Here is a 13,873-nt window from a genome sequence, read left to right as displayed (position 1 = left end):
CCCCTCCTCTGCAGCAGCAAGCCCTGCTCCAGCGCAGGGTGATGCTTTTAACCTGAATAAAGCCCAACCTGGGGCAAGAAGGTTTTGTGCAAGAGAAATTGTACACAGGGGACAGCAAGGAGGGCATGAAGTGTTCTGTCACGTCCCTGGCTGGGTAGGATCTGCTGTGACTGCTTCTATTTGAAAAAAAAAATAAGAATAATGGGAAGTAAATCTTATGGTAATCTTCAAAATTAAAGTAGAAATGTGCATGCAGGGGCGTGTGTGCACATACATGGGTGCACTCTCGCTCTGCCAGCACTCAGCTCCTTAGATTAGAAGTAGCATATGGCATCATTTGGAGAGGGGAGGCTCATTATTTGGAGAGGGCAGCTGCGGGTGCGTTCCTCCATCTGGAATCATTCCTCCCTCCTCGCCCTAACTAACTTGATTGATAACCCGTCTCTATCTGCACCCACTGCTCCTGCCCCATTAGGAGGAGCAAGAGGGTGCAGGACAGGGATGGGATGTGCTTGGCTGCAGCACAAAGCAGTGGCAGAAGGATGGGCAGCAGCAGCCCAGCTTTGCCAGGGGATGGTGCTGGCTGTGTGTGTTTGCACACCAGGGCCAGCAGCCCCCAGGTGCCACATATCCCTACAGCACAGCAGCCTTGCAGCTCGAGATGCTTTGCAGCCTCCCATCTCAGCCCACCACCCACTGGTGGCTGATGGCCATTTTCTCTGTATAAAAGGATGCACAATATCAAAATCCTCTTTATAAAAGAAAAAAAAGAAATGCAACGCAGCACTAGAAAACCTCACGGCCCAGCTGCCATCAAGCCCCCCTCACTTCCCCCTTCATTATACTGAATTTTAACTCATCCCTGCCAATGCAGCAATACATTCAACTTTCTTTCACCCTTCCCCCCACCCCCAACTCCACTTTTTTTTTTTTTTTTTTTCCTTTAAATTTTATTTTAAAACACTGTGGTGGATTATAAGAAGTCCTCCATGCAGCGCAGGGCTCACACGTCGGTGCTGATGCTGCGACTGCGGGAGAAGGCTTCACGCATGGCTGAGAGCCGGTTGGGGTTGAGAGCCTGCAGGTTACCCACGCTCACCGGCAGGTCGAGCTCCTCCTGGCTGACGGTCTGGAAGCTGACCCGGTCCCCCCCGTTGTGCAGCTCCTCAGGGGGCTCCTGCAGGAAGAAGGTTGGAGGCTCATACTGCCCGCAGCCCGGGCAGCCGCTGCGACTCGGCGTTGCCTTCTTGCTGAAGGGTGAGGAGCTGTAGAGGGACGGCCCGTTGGTCAGCACTACGTTGCGGTTGCAGTGGAGCGGAGGGATGTGGGAGTGCACGGCGAAGTCGGGCTCCTCCTCATCCTCCTCGGATTCATCCTTCTTGCAGCAGTAGTACTGGAACAGGATGGGGCTCAGCTGGGATCCCAACACTCTCGCACCACGCGTGGGGCATGGGATTGGTTTACCCTATCCCACCTCCATCACATCACCCTGCCTTACCTGGAGCCTACAGTAGCAGAGGACAGCGATGATACAAAGTAAAATGACAGTTGCTAATATTCCACCTGTGATGACCACGGTCCCGGCTGTCATTCGCCCTCTTCTCCATTAACAGCCTGCAACAGAGAGCACATGGGGTGATGGAGGATAAGAGAAGATGGGATTGGACTGGATGGGAAGGGTTGGAATGGGATTGGATGAGTTGGGAAGGGATGGGATACTTCACCCCCATTTGCAGAGAGCTCCCACTGAGTCTGCCTGCATGCTGCAAGCAGAGGGGTTTGTCCCCTCTCCTGCAGGGGATCCGGCTGGATGCCAGTACTGTAAAAGCCATCAAGGGAGCTCCCAACCCCTCCCAATGGCACCTGACAGCTGGAGGAGGATGGAAAAAGCCCAGAAGAACTTTGCTAAGTGTTATTGCAGCCCGCAGGTGGGCTGAGTAATTGAGCTCCAGCAACTGCAGGTTGATGCAGGGAGTGAGCAGCAGCAGTGGGACATTATGGGAGTTGTACAAATGGTCCTGCAATGAAAAACCCATCCTGGCCAACCAGTCTGGGCATCACCAAGCTACTCTGGATGCAGAATGGGGGTCTAGGGAAGTAAAACCTGCATGATGTCAGCATGGGGTTTGGCCATGAGCCTCACAGCCCATTGGCACACCCCATGCTTTGTGTTGGGGATGGGGACTTGCTCATGGCACGTGCCTGGCTCCTGCTTGAAGCTTCACAGCAAGTGGGGGGTTGGAGCCATGCACATTTTTCCTCTGAGCTTATAATCCGTTTTCCTCATGAAAACAATGTGGTATTTTAATTTGGAATAACTGGAGCTGCTAAGTGAGCCTTTAACGAGTGCAGGGCCAGGCACTCTTCTCCCCCACAAAGCAGCAGCATAGGACGAAGCCGCACAGTGCAGTGGGCTCCTTGCTTTGCTGTGGCCAAGATGAAATCAAGGGAGCATGATGGTACATGGGATGATGCTTCTGAAACCTGCATCGCAGCCAGTGCTGTGGCCAGAGCATCACAGGGACATTGCAGTCCCTATGTCTGAGTAGCATCTCCCTCCCCCTAAAGCATCCACAGGGGTTTTAGCACAGACACAGCAAAAGTATGAGGCCCCCATGTCCTGAGCTGAGCAGATGCACAGTGCAAGATGAACACAAGCCCTGCAGTGCTTGCTCTGAGCATCCCTATCCCAAAAACTTGAAATTCCCACCATCCTGTGCAGAATAATGCCAAACTCTTTACCCAGGGGGGATAATGGGGACAGTCACAGCTGTAACACATTCCTCCTCACAGCAGTATCACTCCACAGCCCAAGAGCTGCAGGCATCAGTCTGGGATTGGGATAAATGACATAAATTGACAGAGAGAGCAAACTGTGACCACCTACCCGACAAGTGCTTTAACAAAGCTGGCCTCCAGCTCATGATATCAGGTTAAACCAAAAAACCAGCTTCCCCAAACCCAAATTACTTCTGCACCTGAGGAAAAGCAACTGTATCTGTCAGGGATTTAACTTGCTTCCAAAGAAAATAAATCTGTGGCATATTTTCAGGTGCTTAATGTCCTGCTAAAGTTGGGTAAGTACTGAATGGATAAAGCAGTATCACATTTTATGCTGCTGCTGAGCAGAGCTGTAGGAGCAGGGAATTTGTGCTGCTGTGTAATGGCCGAGAGCTTCTTGTACGGCCACAGGATAAGAGCCCTGCCAAATCCTGCCCTACTCCTGGGACAAAAAACCCTGTGGGGGTTCAGAGCAGGGAGACAACAAGCCTTCCAAAATTGCAGCAGTGATGTGGAAGCATCAGTGCTCCAGCCCTGGGACCTTTGCTGCTCCCATTTGCTCACCATGAATTAAAGGGTTGCACGTCCCAGGGGCAAGCAAGGGGGAGCACACAGCAATTTTCTCTGCATTCCTCCCACCCAACCCCCAGTGCCCCGTGGTCAGCCATGCATGGCATGACAGCCACTGCCCTGCTCAGAGCAAGGCCATTTGTATCACACTATTTCTCCTCCCGTAACATACTTGTCTGCTTAAAACCATGTACCTGGAAGCATTAAACTCTCCAGCGTGCAAAGGAGGGAGGGGGGAAAAAAGCCCATAAGCAGAACAATTCCTGTCTAGACCTCCTTTTTACATTTGTTCCTAATTTCACGCTCTGCAGGCTCCCAGGTTCATATATTCAGTAAAAAATATCTTGGTAAAAGGAAGTGCTTTGCAGCTCTGCTGTGGTCTTGGGGAAGGTATGCAGGAGCCTCACTATGAGGAACACAGGCACCAGCAGACGTGTCTACAGCCACTTGGCTCCTTCCATGTCTCTGGGGAAGGTGAGGAGCCCTCGAGCTATGGAGGACACCTGAGCCCCCCATCGAGCCTCAGATACCTTCCTGCACAACTGCTCCAGGCTGAGGGTTTTGACACAGGCACAACCCTGTGCCACTTGCCTGGTTCTGCCAGGATATCTCAGGCTGAGTAGTTCCAGCCTGCAGCAGATGGAGTTTGATGCAAGAGAAAATGGGCTTTTGTGTTCCTTGCAGCTTGGAGAAGGAAGAAGTAGAGCTCTCATTGGCTCCAGCTCCTGATTGATGGCTTCTTCCCTTGCTCCAGATGTTGCAGTGCTGCAGACACAGTCGGATGCTGGACTCTGCTGCTACCTGCAGGAAGACAGCTAGGGACTGCTAGGGTGAGCATACTTAGATTTCTTTAAGAGACCCTCAAGTTCTGGTTAAACCAGACTGTGGGATTTGTGGCAGGAAAAACCTTCTGATCAGGACTTTCCACGAGCAGGGTCTACAATCATTGCACCCCGTCCCATTCTTTCCCATCCCATCACAACAGTCACCCCAAAGCCTTTTGCACTACTTGGAAGTGCTGCGATGGTAAGCCTCCAAAACTGAACCTCAGATGGATACACTGGTTCCACTAAAGCTGTACCCTCATAAAGACACTGCATCTCACCCACACAGGTAAGCCCATGGCCTGTTTTACTGCAGCAAGCTTTCTGCATCCCCTGCCAGCTTGAGACCTGCTCCTCTGCAGCACACCCAACCCACAGAGCAGCCATTTCCCAGCTCTTCCACGCACATCCAACCCTGATGCCAATCCTTCCAGTTACATCCCACTTTGGAAGAAAGGGAAATTGATCAGCAAGGGGAAGAAGGGGGAACATGCAGAACATCCCACTGTGCCCTGGAGCCTGGTACCAAGGTTTTGCCTGAGTGTGAACCCAAAAGGGGAAGCAGCAAACAGCTGCTAGCAGCTCAAATACATTTGGTAGCCAATGCAGCCTGATTCCTGCATTTCTCCCAGTTCCTGTAATCCTACCCAGTCAATGAACGAGAGCTGGGCTGCTCAGAACAGCAGGGCAGTGTGCCAGCGCAAGGCTTTGCACACAGGGAGCCAGTGGGCCAGGCAGCTGCCAGCAATATGGGCAGAGAACAAGGCTCCCCAGCTGCAAAGCCCCCAGAGCACAGGGCTGCACCACTCCTGCATGCTCAGGATAACGCAGGCATAAAGATTGCCTCTATCATAGCTCACAGTATGGTCCTCCGTGCCCCAGGATTGCTCCCCTCTGCTCTGCCCCTTCCTAGTGTTAATGCTCCCAGAGCAATGCCAACACCAGGGCAACGAAGACAGTCAAACATCACACTCCTTCTGCCTGCTCTCATCATCACCCTGCACCATTTTATATCCCAAAGCACTTTGTTAAACGTTACACAGCAGTCTCAAAACTGACAGAAAAGCCACTACATTCCTGATGGGCAGTGGAAGACTTTTCCATACGCTGTGGGTTTGCATCCTCACAGGTGACATCAGAGCAGAACCCAGCACAGCATGCCCAAAACATCACACACATTACAGCCACTCCGAGTTTCGGGTTTTCCTACACCAGATACCACAGAAAAGTTTGCAGCAACCAGGCAATCATGGGACAGTTCAGGATCCCCCCACCCTAATTAGTGTTATTAGGATTTAAAACAGAAACCAGCTCAGAGAGCCTTCTGAATGCTCACTTCTGAATGCCCACAAAGCAAATCAATTCAGGGGATGCCAGCCCCAGCACAGAGCAAGAGGAAACATGCACACAGCAATAATGAAGCAATAATGCTGTTTAATACAACTAAATCACACCTAATGTAAAAATAATATTTGCACAGCTCATCAAAGCATCACTGAGGCTTAGTGAGCACAACTCCAGGCATGGATGTCAGCAACTGCAGCTGCTAAAAGGAGACCAGTGGTGCTGCTGGGGAGGGACAGAAGGAACACCACCTGGTGCCATTGCAGTGCCCTGGGATCTTTTCAAGGTGTAGCTAACTCCATATTAAAGAGGACAAGGAAGGAGTTGGCAGCTGCTCCAGCACACCTGGAATAAAGCAGGGTAAGCTACACTGGAAAGCTTTGCCCTCCTCAATCCCATCTGTCCCTGCCCAAACAACCCCGCTCTGCATAAGCACCAGGAATCATTTCCATACATCCGCTGTCATCCAGAAGACTCCTAAGCCGTCTGAACTCCTTCAGAAAGGAAAAAACAAAAAGACAGGCTGTCTTTCCACCCTGCATCATTTAATCTCCTCTTGAACTGCGGCTTAGTCAGCCTGAGATATTAGCATCAGAGAGCAGGTTTTGGTATTAGCAGCTTGAGATAAGCTGCAGTCAGTGCTAAGGGGGAAAATAAGAGAGAGGGTGGGGAGAACCCCCAGCAAGGAGCTGCTCCTGGCCATCCATCTCTGCCTCGATTTCCACTTCTTTCTGTTCCAGTGGGGACTGCTCCATCTCCATCACAACCCTCCATCTCCATCACCACCCAGCACAGAGCAGCTGAAAGGTTACAAAGACCCAACGTGCAGAAAACTGAGCACTGAAGTTGGAAAAAGGGGGATTTGTCCTTCTGCAAATGCTGTCCTGAGAGCGCGATGCTGCTGGCAGAGGACAGCACCTGGCTGGGAGCAGAAGCTGTCTTCAGCAGTTCTCACCAAGTGACTGATGCTGACGCAGAGGACAAGGGCAAAGCTCTGAGGAATTGTGACACTGCAGCCAGGATGGCCCAGGCAGTGTGAAGGCTGTCACACAGCAGCACATCACCAGGTCACAGTGATTCCTTGAGCTGTGGTGAGATCTGTGCTCCTCCATGTCATGGTGCTGGGGGGGGAGAACAAAGAATCCCACCTCATCCAGGACCCTACAGGTGCTGAGGCTCCATCAGGTTGGGGAAAGGAAGGAAAAACGCACACAGGGTACAATTCCACAAAGCAGTAAATTCACTCAGCTTTGCATTTCCACAAGGTGAGAGCGCAGCTCAAAAAGGTCTTCTGCAAAGGATCCAGGAACAGCTCAGCTGAGCCTCGTTTGCTCAGGACCGATGGGCCCATGGTCTGGGGACAGCAGAAGCAGTTTCCTTGGGGTCACTAAATGATGCAAGCTGGGAGCTCTGGGGAGAATCCTCTGTCCAGCTGCAGGAAAGGGCTTTCACTCCATTTAGTGAATTACCCCATGTAGGGTCTCTGCTGGGTGTCATGGAAAGAGAAGCTGATCTTGGCTGTCCTAGGGAGATGAGCAGCATCCAGAATCTCCACGGAGATACAACACACCTTTTTTGCCTTAAAAACAACAACAAAACTCCACAAAAAAGGTAGGGAGTTTCCATAGCTACAGCTTTACACCGCTCACACAAAGGCTCAGGCCGAACCCATGCAAGGGAAAGCAAGCAGAGTGTTTTTCCCTCTCCAGCCCAGCAAGTTAGCATGGTGCATGAATCAACAGAGAGAAAAGAAGGCAATGTGCTTCCTCATGGCTCACGATCAGGAGTTTCCTTATGGGCAGTAAAATCTCCTTATGTTCTCATTTCTAATAGGGATTTATCTTTGCTACATCAGGGGAATTAATACGGGCCGTTGTCTGAGAGGGTAATTTCCAGACTGTTGGCAACTCTGCTGAACCGTTTTCAGTAAATTTCCCCTTTATTTCCCTCTTCTTACTTCTGCTACAGCTTTTTCTGAGAGATTAGAGGGAGAAAACCCACCACAACGAGACAACCCTAATCAAAAAAGCAGAAGAGATAAAGTAATTCATAGAGCTCAGCTGAAAACCATCATTAGGCAAAGAAAGGAGCAGGGAAAACCTTCACATAAAGTGCTCTACTTAAAAGCACGTGGGCTTAGCAGAGCTGCTGAGATCAAATGTTTGAAATATCGACTGTTCCCAGGGATGGCATCTTTCAGAAATCAAAACACATGCGATGTATCTTTTTGCCTGGCATCAGCACTGGGACGATGCAAGCACTGCCTTTGAAATGACTCCTTGATCCAGAGAGGCCCTGGAGAGCAATGCAGCGATGCTCCCCGTGCATCCTCCCCACATCCCCAGAGCCAAAGTAGCACTGCTGCCACCAGGCTGAGCTGGGGATGGCTTTTATCAGGCCCAAGGAAGGGTGTGGGTGTCCACCAGCGACCCCTGAGCATCCAAACCTCTGCAGATCTCTGTTTTTGAGTAAAACAGAAGCTCTGGGTACAGTATTTCAGCATTTAAAGGTTTACCCAACACTCTGCAGCCAACAGCGCTGCCACAACCCAGCAGTATTTATGGGTTTTATTTGCTTTCAGTCAAGTGGTGAAGGCATTACCACAGGTTGCCCAGAGAGCTGGAAGTGCCCCATCCTTGCAGATGCTCAAGGTCAGGGGATCTGAGCACCTGGTGGAGCTGTGGGTGGCCCCAATCACAACAGGGAGTGGGACCAGCTGGCCTTGAAAGGTCCCTACCAGCTCAAATGATTCTATGATCTCAGACAATAGTCCAGCTGCCCTCTGTCTACTTACAAAGGTACCCAGAGAGCAAGTAAAATCAGTGCTTGGTTTCTCAGAATCTGGTATCAAAGCCTTGCATTTTCTATAAGTTCAATGCTATAACATGATGGAAAGCACAGCAATAATATCAGGGTAGCAAAGTCTGCAGCTGCAACAAATGAGGACAAGTCCAAACACAGTCGATACAGACACAAAAATAAAAGAAGAAAATTCGCTTACCTTCAGAAGGCATCAAGCGTGCAGGGATCTCTAGCAAGATACCCACACCTCCAACGCCAGTGCTTAAATGAGGTCTGGGTGGGGGTGGATCCTGACTGCAGCCCTTCTGGTCACTCAGTGCATTGAATACACCTGAGCACCCCTGGGTTGGCCCTGCCTTCCCACCAAGTGCTCAATCACTGCTTCAAGCCCTGACTTAGCATTTCTGCTCCACTAACCTATCTTGTTTTGTTTCAGCATAGAGGAAAAACAAAAGGCTGATGCCAGAAGCTCAAGGGAAAATAAACGCCACCAAGAAAATCCCACTTTCCATGGGCTGAATCCCACCAGCCACTGTGAGAATCGGGAATAACTCTTGGGCTGTCAGCAATGCTAAACTGTTGCAAATCAGTCCTACAGGGACAATGAAGTGAATAACAGCAAAATCACAACCCAACCACAAAGTCTGCCTAATGGCAAGCCCCAATCAACATTCATTATCCCCCTGCTCCCACCTCCACTCCCACGCAGGCAGCACAGCTATTTTCCCCCAGATCCCACTGATAATCTTCCCAGGGCTGAGCTACCCAGCAGGCAATGCCATCAGAAGGAGAAAGATCCTTTTCCTTCCACATGAGAGCCTTCCAAATGGCATTCCTGCCAATCCTTGCTTGCAGGCACTGCACAGCCCTCGAGGCCACGTATCTCCTGAGCTTCTCCAGCACCCAGGGCACCAAAATCTCAAATCCCTGCTCAAAGCTGAGTCTCCGGCAGCATCAATACTGTAGTTTTTTCCCCTGAGGGAGCATGCCTTGCATTTCCACTAAAGGCACCATATCTTGCTATGTAACACACGCATATTTTGTTAACTAAAGGGCAGCAATATGCGCTCTATTGTACCGTGAGTGATTTCTACAACTGCAGATGCAGCAGAATCAAATTGCAGCAACTGTTTATATCAAAGCAGAGCTGCTACTGACTGTTGATCAACCTAAACACTGAAGGGCTGGCCAGGTTTTCCCTAAGACAACCCCATATAACCCATAATATCCCCACAGCTGGCAGGAGCAGTGTGGCTACCGCTAGAGGGATGCGAGCAGAGCTCGAGCATCCGCACCTTGGGCAGCATCTGCTGGGGGCCAGGAGTGATGGAAAAGCAGAGATAACCACTGCAGGGTCACTGTGGGAATGCAGGCAGCCCGGCGTGGGGGATTCCCTGCACATAGCAGCTTGCAGTCTGGCTGAAAAGGCAGACAACAGAAACAGAAAAACAAGAGTTAATGGTTTGCCAGAGTTCGGGCAGGAAAACCCACAACAGAGCTTGAAATGAATCCAAATCCACTCCAAGAGCAAAAGGGATACGGATGTAAAGTGCAGGGCAAAGCCATTGCAACATGCTTGGCTCAAAGGGGGATGCTCGCTCGGAGCTTGGAGCAGCTCAGCACATCAGCTCATTGCATGCACTATTTCCTAGGGGAAAGCGACCTGAGTAAGGACATGATGTGGGGCACAGGGATGGCTGAGCCCATCACAGGCTGCAGGAGTCCCCTGTGCATCCTCCAGCATTTCGTCTCACCACAAGTGTTTGCTTTCATTAAAGCTTTAACCTCAGCCCGAACCTCTTGGTGGGTGAAAGGGCAGCGTGGTGCTGGCTGATGCCAGCTCTGCAGGTGCAGGAGGAAGGGGCAGTGCTACCAGGGGCCACTTGGGTCCACTACGGTCCAGCTGAGACTCTCAGGCTGCTGAAGAACAAGGGACTGCTCTGCCCAGGGAAATATAAAATGACAAAAGACTTCTCCCAGCTTGCTCCCTTCCAGCACAGAGTTAGGAAATCTCAGCCATGCAGAGCACCCACCGCTTGCAATTCACACACTAATGAGTTTATGGGCTTCTGCAGCTCAAAGCCTGCGATGAGCTTGTGCCCAAGGCAGAGCCACGGTGTGGCCTAAAGCCATCCCTAAAGCTGGTGGTGCAGAGGCTGCATCCCTGCTGATGGGGATATCATCACCTTCATCCCCTGCTGAGTGCCCTCAGGGCGAGGTAAGGAGCCAACAGTCAGGTGCACACTGCTGAGCCTTGATCCAACAGCACTGAAGCAAACAGACACAAATCCACATATTTTCTGTTTGGACCACGTCCCGAGGACAGGCTAAGACTTTCTTTCGGGTTTCTGCTAACTTCCTTCTGAAAGGTCTCTTAGAAAAAGGCAATTATCACAGTGCCATTAAGGCTTTCCTCGTTGCATGGCCGGATAACTCGCCCGGAGTCTCTCGAAATAACCTTTAAACAATAGATCCTGTCTTGTTTACTGAATGTTTCCAAACTCAACAGTAATGCATCCAGATGTCACCCGTGTCTACTGTGGACCCGACTATTTCTGGAAATGCACCAAGGGCAGATTGCAAGGATAATGTCACAAGGAGAATATGACGAGTCTCCATCTCTGTGATAAAAGCACAGTGGTGTGCCCCAGGGTGGTGGGACGCAGCCCTGCTCCTTTCCTGAGCAGTGCTGGGCAGGTGCTGTCAGCTCATGCTCAGATGGGGACAATGTGTGTGTGTTCCCGCCCAGCACAGCTTGGTGAGCTCATAGACTGCCTGGATTAGTGTTTGTCACTGTGAATGGCTTCAGTGCTGGGGAAAAGGAATGCGGAGAGAAGCACTGGGGACAGCTGGCGGGGGCTTGGGGAGCAAGCCTTGGCTCAGCCTGTATGAAGATGAGCACCAGCTCTGCCTCATCGCGGGTGCGATCCCTATCTGAAGGGAGAGGGAGACCAAAACTCCACACCTGACTCACCTCAAGTCTGCACTGTGCAGCATCAGCACACAGGCAGGGACGGCGTGACATCAGCTGTGCTGGCACTGCCGAGCCCCAAAATTCTCCTCTAACAGAAGAGGAGCTGGGAGCCAGGAGCACTTGGATGCCGAGCAGCCCATCCCCAGCAGTGGCTTTGTCACCGCTCCTCAGCCTCAGCCTTCCCACGGATGGATGACTTCTCCAACAAGCATCATCAGCTGAAAACACATCGCCTGTCCTCTGCAGAGCCAGCCCTTGTGACTTCAGCCTGATTCAGCCCCATTCCCCGTCCCCACGCCGTGTCTGACACAGGCACATTGCGACCCACACCATCCATGGCAGCCAGGTCCTCCCCTGGTGCTCTGAGCTGCCCTAAATGGGTCACGGACCTCGTTAAGCTGTCTGAGGATGATTCAAAATGCTGTCACGACTTTTCATCTTCCTCCAACCTTTGCAGCTGACCTGTGCTCCGGGCTGCTCCTGCAGGGATCGCAGGGCTTGGAGGTTGCTGATGTCTCTTGTTTGGATTGGCCTCAGCTGTGATCCCAATGGGGCTGAAAAGTCTGGGCAGGGTCAGAGTCCATCACCCTACATATTTTTAGTCTCTCTGCCAAGCTGCAATGTTGGAACATGATTTTTTGTTAACAAAAGGTGAACAAATCCTGCCAACTGCAATAAATTAGATCACGAGGAGAGGAGATAGACAACGACGTGGGGAACAGTGTAAATTAGAACGGGAATGAGCGGCAAGCTCAACCCAACACCTGCCCCCTCTCCTCCACTCCTCCCCTGCTCCTTCTCAGCATTGTCACATCAGGAGCACTGCCAGATACAAATACCTCTTGGCTGGCCATGCCCCTAGCTATGGAGTGATAAATCAGCATCAGTCACTTTGGGGGGATTTTGCCGAAATTCTTTATCTCTTTGGAGCACCAGCACTGTTTCCTAAGACTCCTTGTCACTGCTCTGCACTGACAGGAACACTGACATGCAGAGGAAGGAGGTTACAGCCTTAATTACAGCTGCACTGTCTTTAAGGTGTTTGAAATTTCTTTTCACCGACTGACAGCCACGGTGCATTTTGCTGCTGATTCCAGATGAGAAGAGAAACAGCCACAAAAGGCTGCCAGCAGCATTCCGTTACTCACACACCACCACAGCAGGGCCAGCAACTAAAGGCAGCTGTGAGGACAAGCCGTGCACTGAGTTTATGCACAATTTACATAAACTCACTTTCCTTAACTGCATTATAATTTAGCTGCTTACTCAGTGAGGACATCAGATGCAATGACTGAAACCCCAGTCATACCGGTACGGATGCTCCAGTGAGGTCACCCAGGAGCACTGTCTGCACTCTAAGCATCGGGATGTCAGCCAGCTTTCCTAAAATGACAGCCATCCATCATGGAAGAGCACGATTTTACCATCGAGGTTTTATGCTGATTTCACTGCTCTTTTTTAGGCTAGAAGACAATCTGTTGAACCTCAGAGTGCCGTCTTCTCTTACCTTTAATTTATTCTGTCAGAAAACTGTCTACCTTAATGAGTATGAGCACACCCCCACTACCTTCCAAGTTTGGTGATCTGTTATGTCAAGTATAAATAATCGTGTCTGAAACCGCTCGATAGGGGGAAATGAAAAGCCATCTTCCCTCGGGGGATTTCTCTCCCCCACAGCCCCCCCATTCTGCAGAACAAACACCGTCCATGTGCTTCCACGAGCTCAGCCCCAGCCAGCTGCTGTATTAACCAGATAGTGCTCAAAGCAGCAGATCATCCTGCTGTCACCTTCCTTGCATTCAACCCTGGATCTCTCTCCATTCTCACTGCTTTGGGGCTGCTCTGCTGCCTGACCCAGACAACGCAGGGGGTTCCTATGTCCTTTGGAGGCAGGACAGCAGATAGGGAGGACCCTGGTGTTGGCCACATGGCTGTGGGTGAATGCCCTGAGAGGGGCCAGCTTTGTCCCCAAACCACACATGCAACGAGAGCAAGCTGTCCCCAGGGTGGCCAAGGACACGACCTGAGCACTCAGGTGAAGGAAAGCATCCCACCCTAGCCCTGAGAGATGCTGTCACTTCCTCCTTTGTAGATACAGCTTTAGAACTAAAGATGCTGTAGGAACAGCAGCACCAAGCTTGGAGCATCCCGGTGTTTATCATCCTGGGCTAAAGCATTGGCTGGACCACTCTCCCCAAGACAGGCTATCAGGGAGCAGAATGCTGTGCAATTCTCCATGTCCATCTCCCCCCTCCAAACCCCCGCCAGCCCCAGCCTGCAGCCGGAGCTCGTCCTCTGCTCTCCCCTTGCAGGCATTCTCCCAGGACTACCCCAGCACTCCAGGATGCATCAGGAAGAGGGGGGGGGGGAGGGGGGGAGAAGAGAAATAAGCAGGGGAAAATCACTGCTGAGAGCCCCCCCGGAGCAAAGAATGAGGGCATGGAGAAGGAGTGGAGCGCCGGTGCTCTCCCCTTTTCCTCCCGTCTTACCTTCAAGCGGGGGAATGGTGCCGGATCGCTCAGGTGAGGACCGCGTCGTCTCCTGAAGTCTCCAGCTCGGAACGCATCAATGCGGGAAT

The 13,873-nt window shown here is 51.3% G+C and overlaps 1 protein-coding gene across 3 annotated transcripts in view; it reads right to left on the bottom strand.

Moving 5' to 3' along the window:
* Positions 1-948: 948 nt before the first annotated feature.
* FAM163B (family with sequence similarity 163 member B) overlaps positions 949-13,873 on the bottom strand; it is a 17,119-nt gene continuing 4,194 nt past the window's right edge. For 2 of the 3 annotated variants that reach the window (XM_042879205.1, XM_042879206.1), the window contains exons 3-5: positions 13,785-13,849; positions 1,499-1,614; positions 949-1,393 (exon numbers count right to left, since the gene is read on the bottom strand). In XM_042879205.1, coding sequence (XP_042735139.1) covers positions 1,004-1,393; positions 1,499-1,591 — 483 coding nt within the window. In that variant the 5' untranslated portion in view covers positions 1,592-1,614; positions 13,785-13,849 and the 3' untranslated portion in view covers positions 949-1,003. Of the gene's footprint in view, positions 1,394-1,498; positions 1,615-8,520; positions 8,540-13,784; positions 13,850-13,873 lie in introns of those variants that run through there. The other variant, XM_042879208.1, reaches the window with a different exon arrangement.

This window comes from Lagopus leucura, unplaced genomic scaffold (assembly GCF_019238085.1).
Source record: "Lagopus leucura isolate 7727_CA_CO unplaced genomic scaffold, USGS_WTPT01 Super-Scaffold_100022, whole genome shotgun sequence".
Lineage (NCBI taxonomy): Eukaryota > Metazoa > Chordata > Aves > Galliformes > Phasianidae > Lagopus > Lagopus leucura.
Note: the sequence above shows the minus strand (reverse complement) of the source record. Positions and strands in the feature narration are given on the sequence as shown.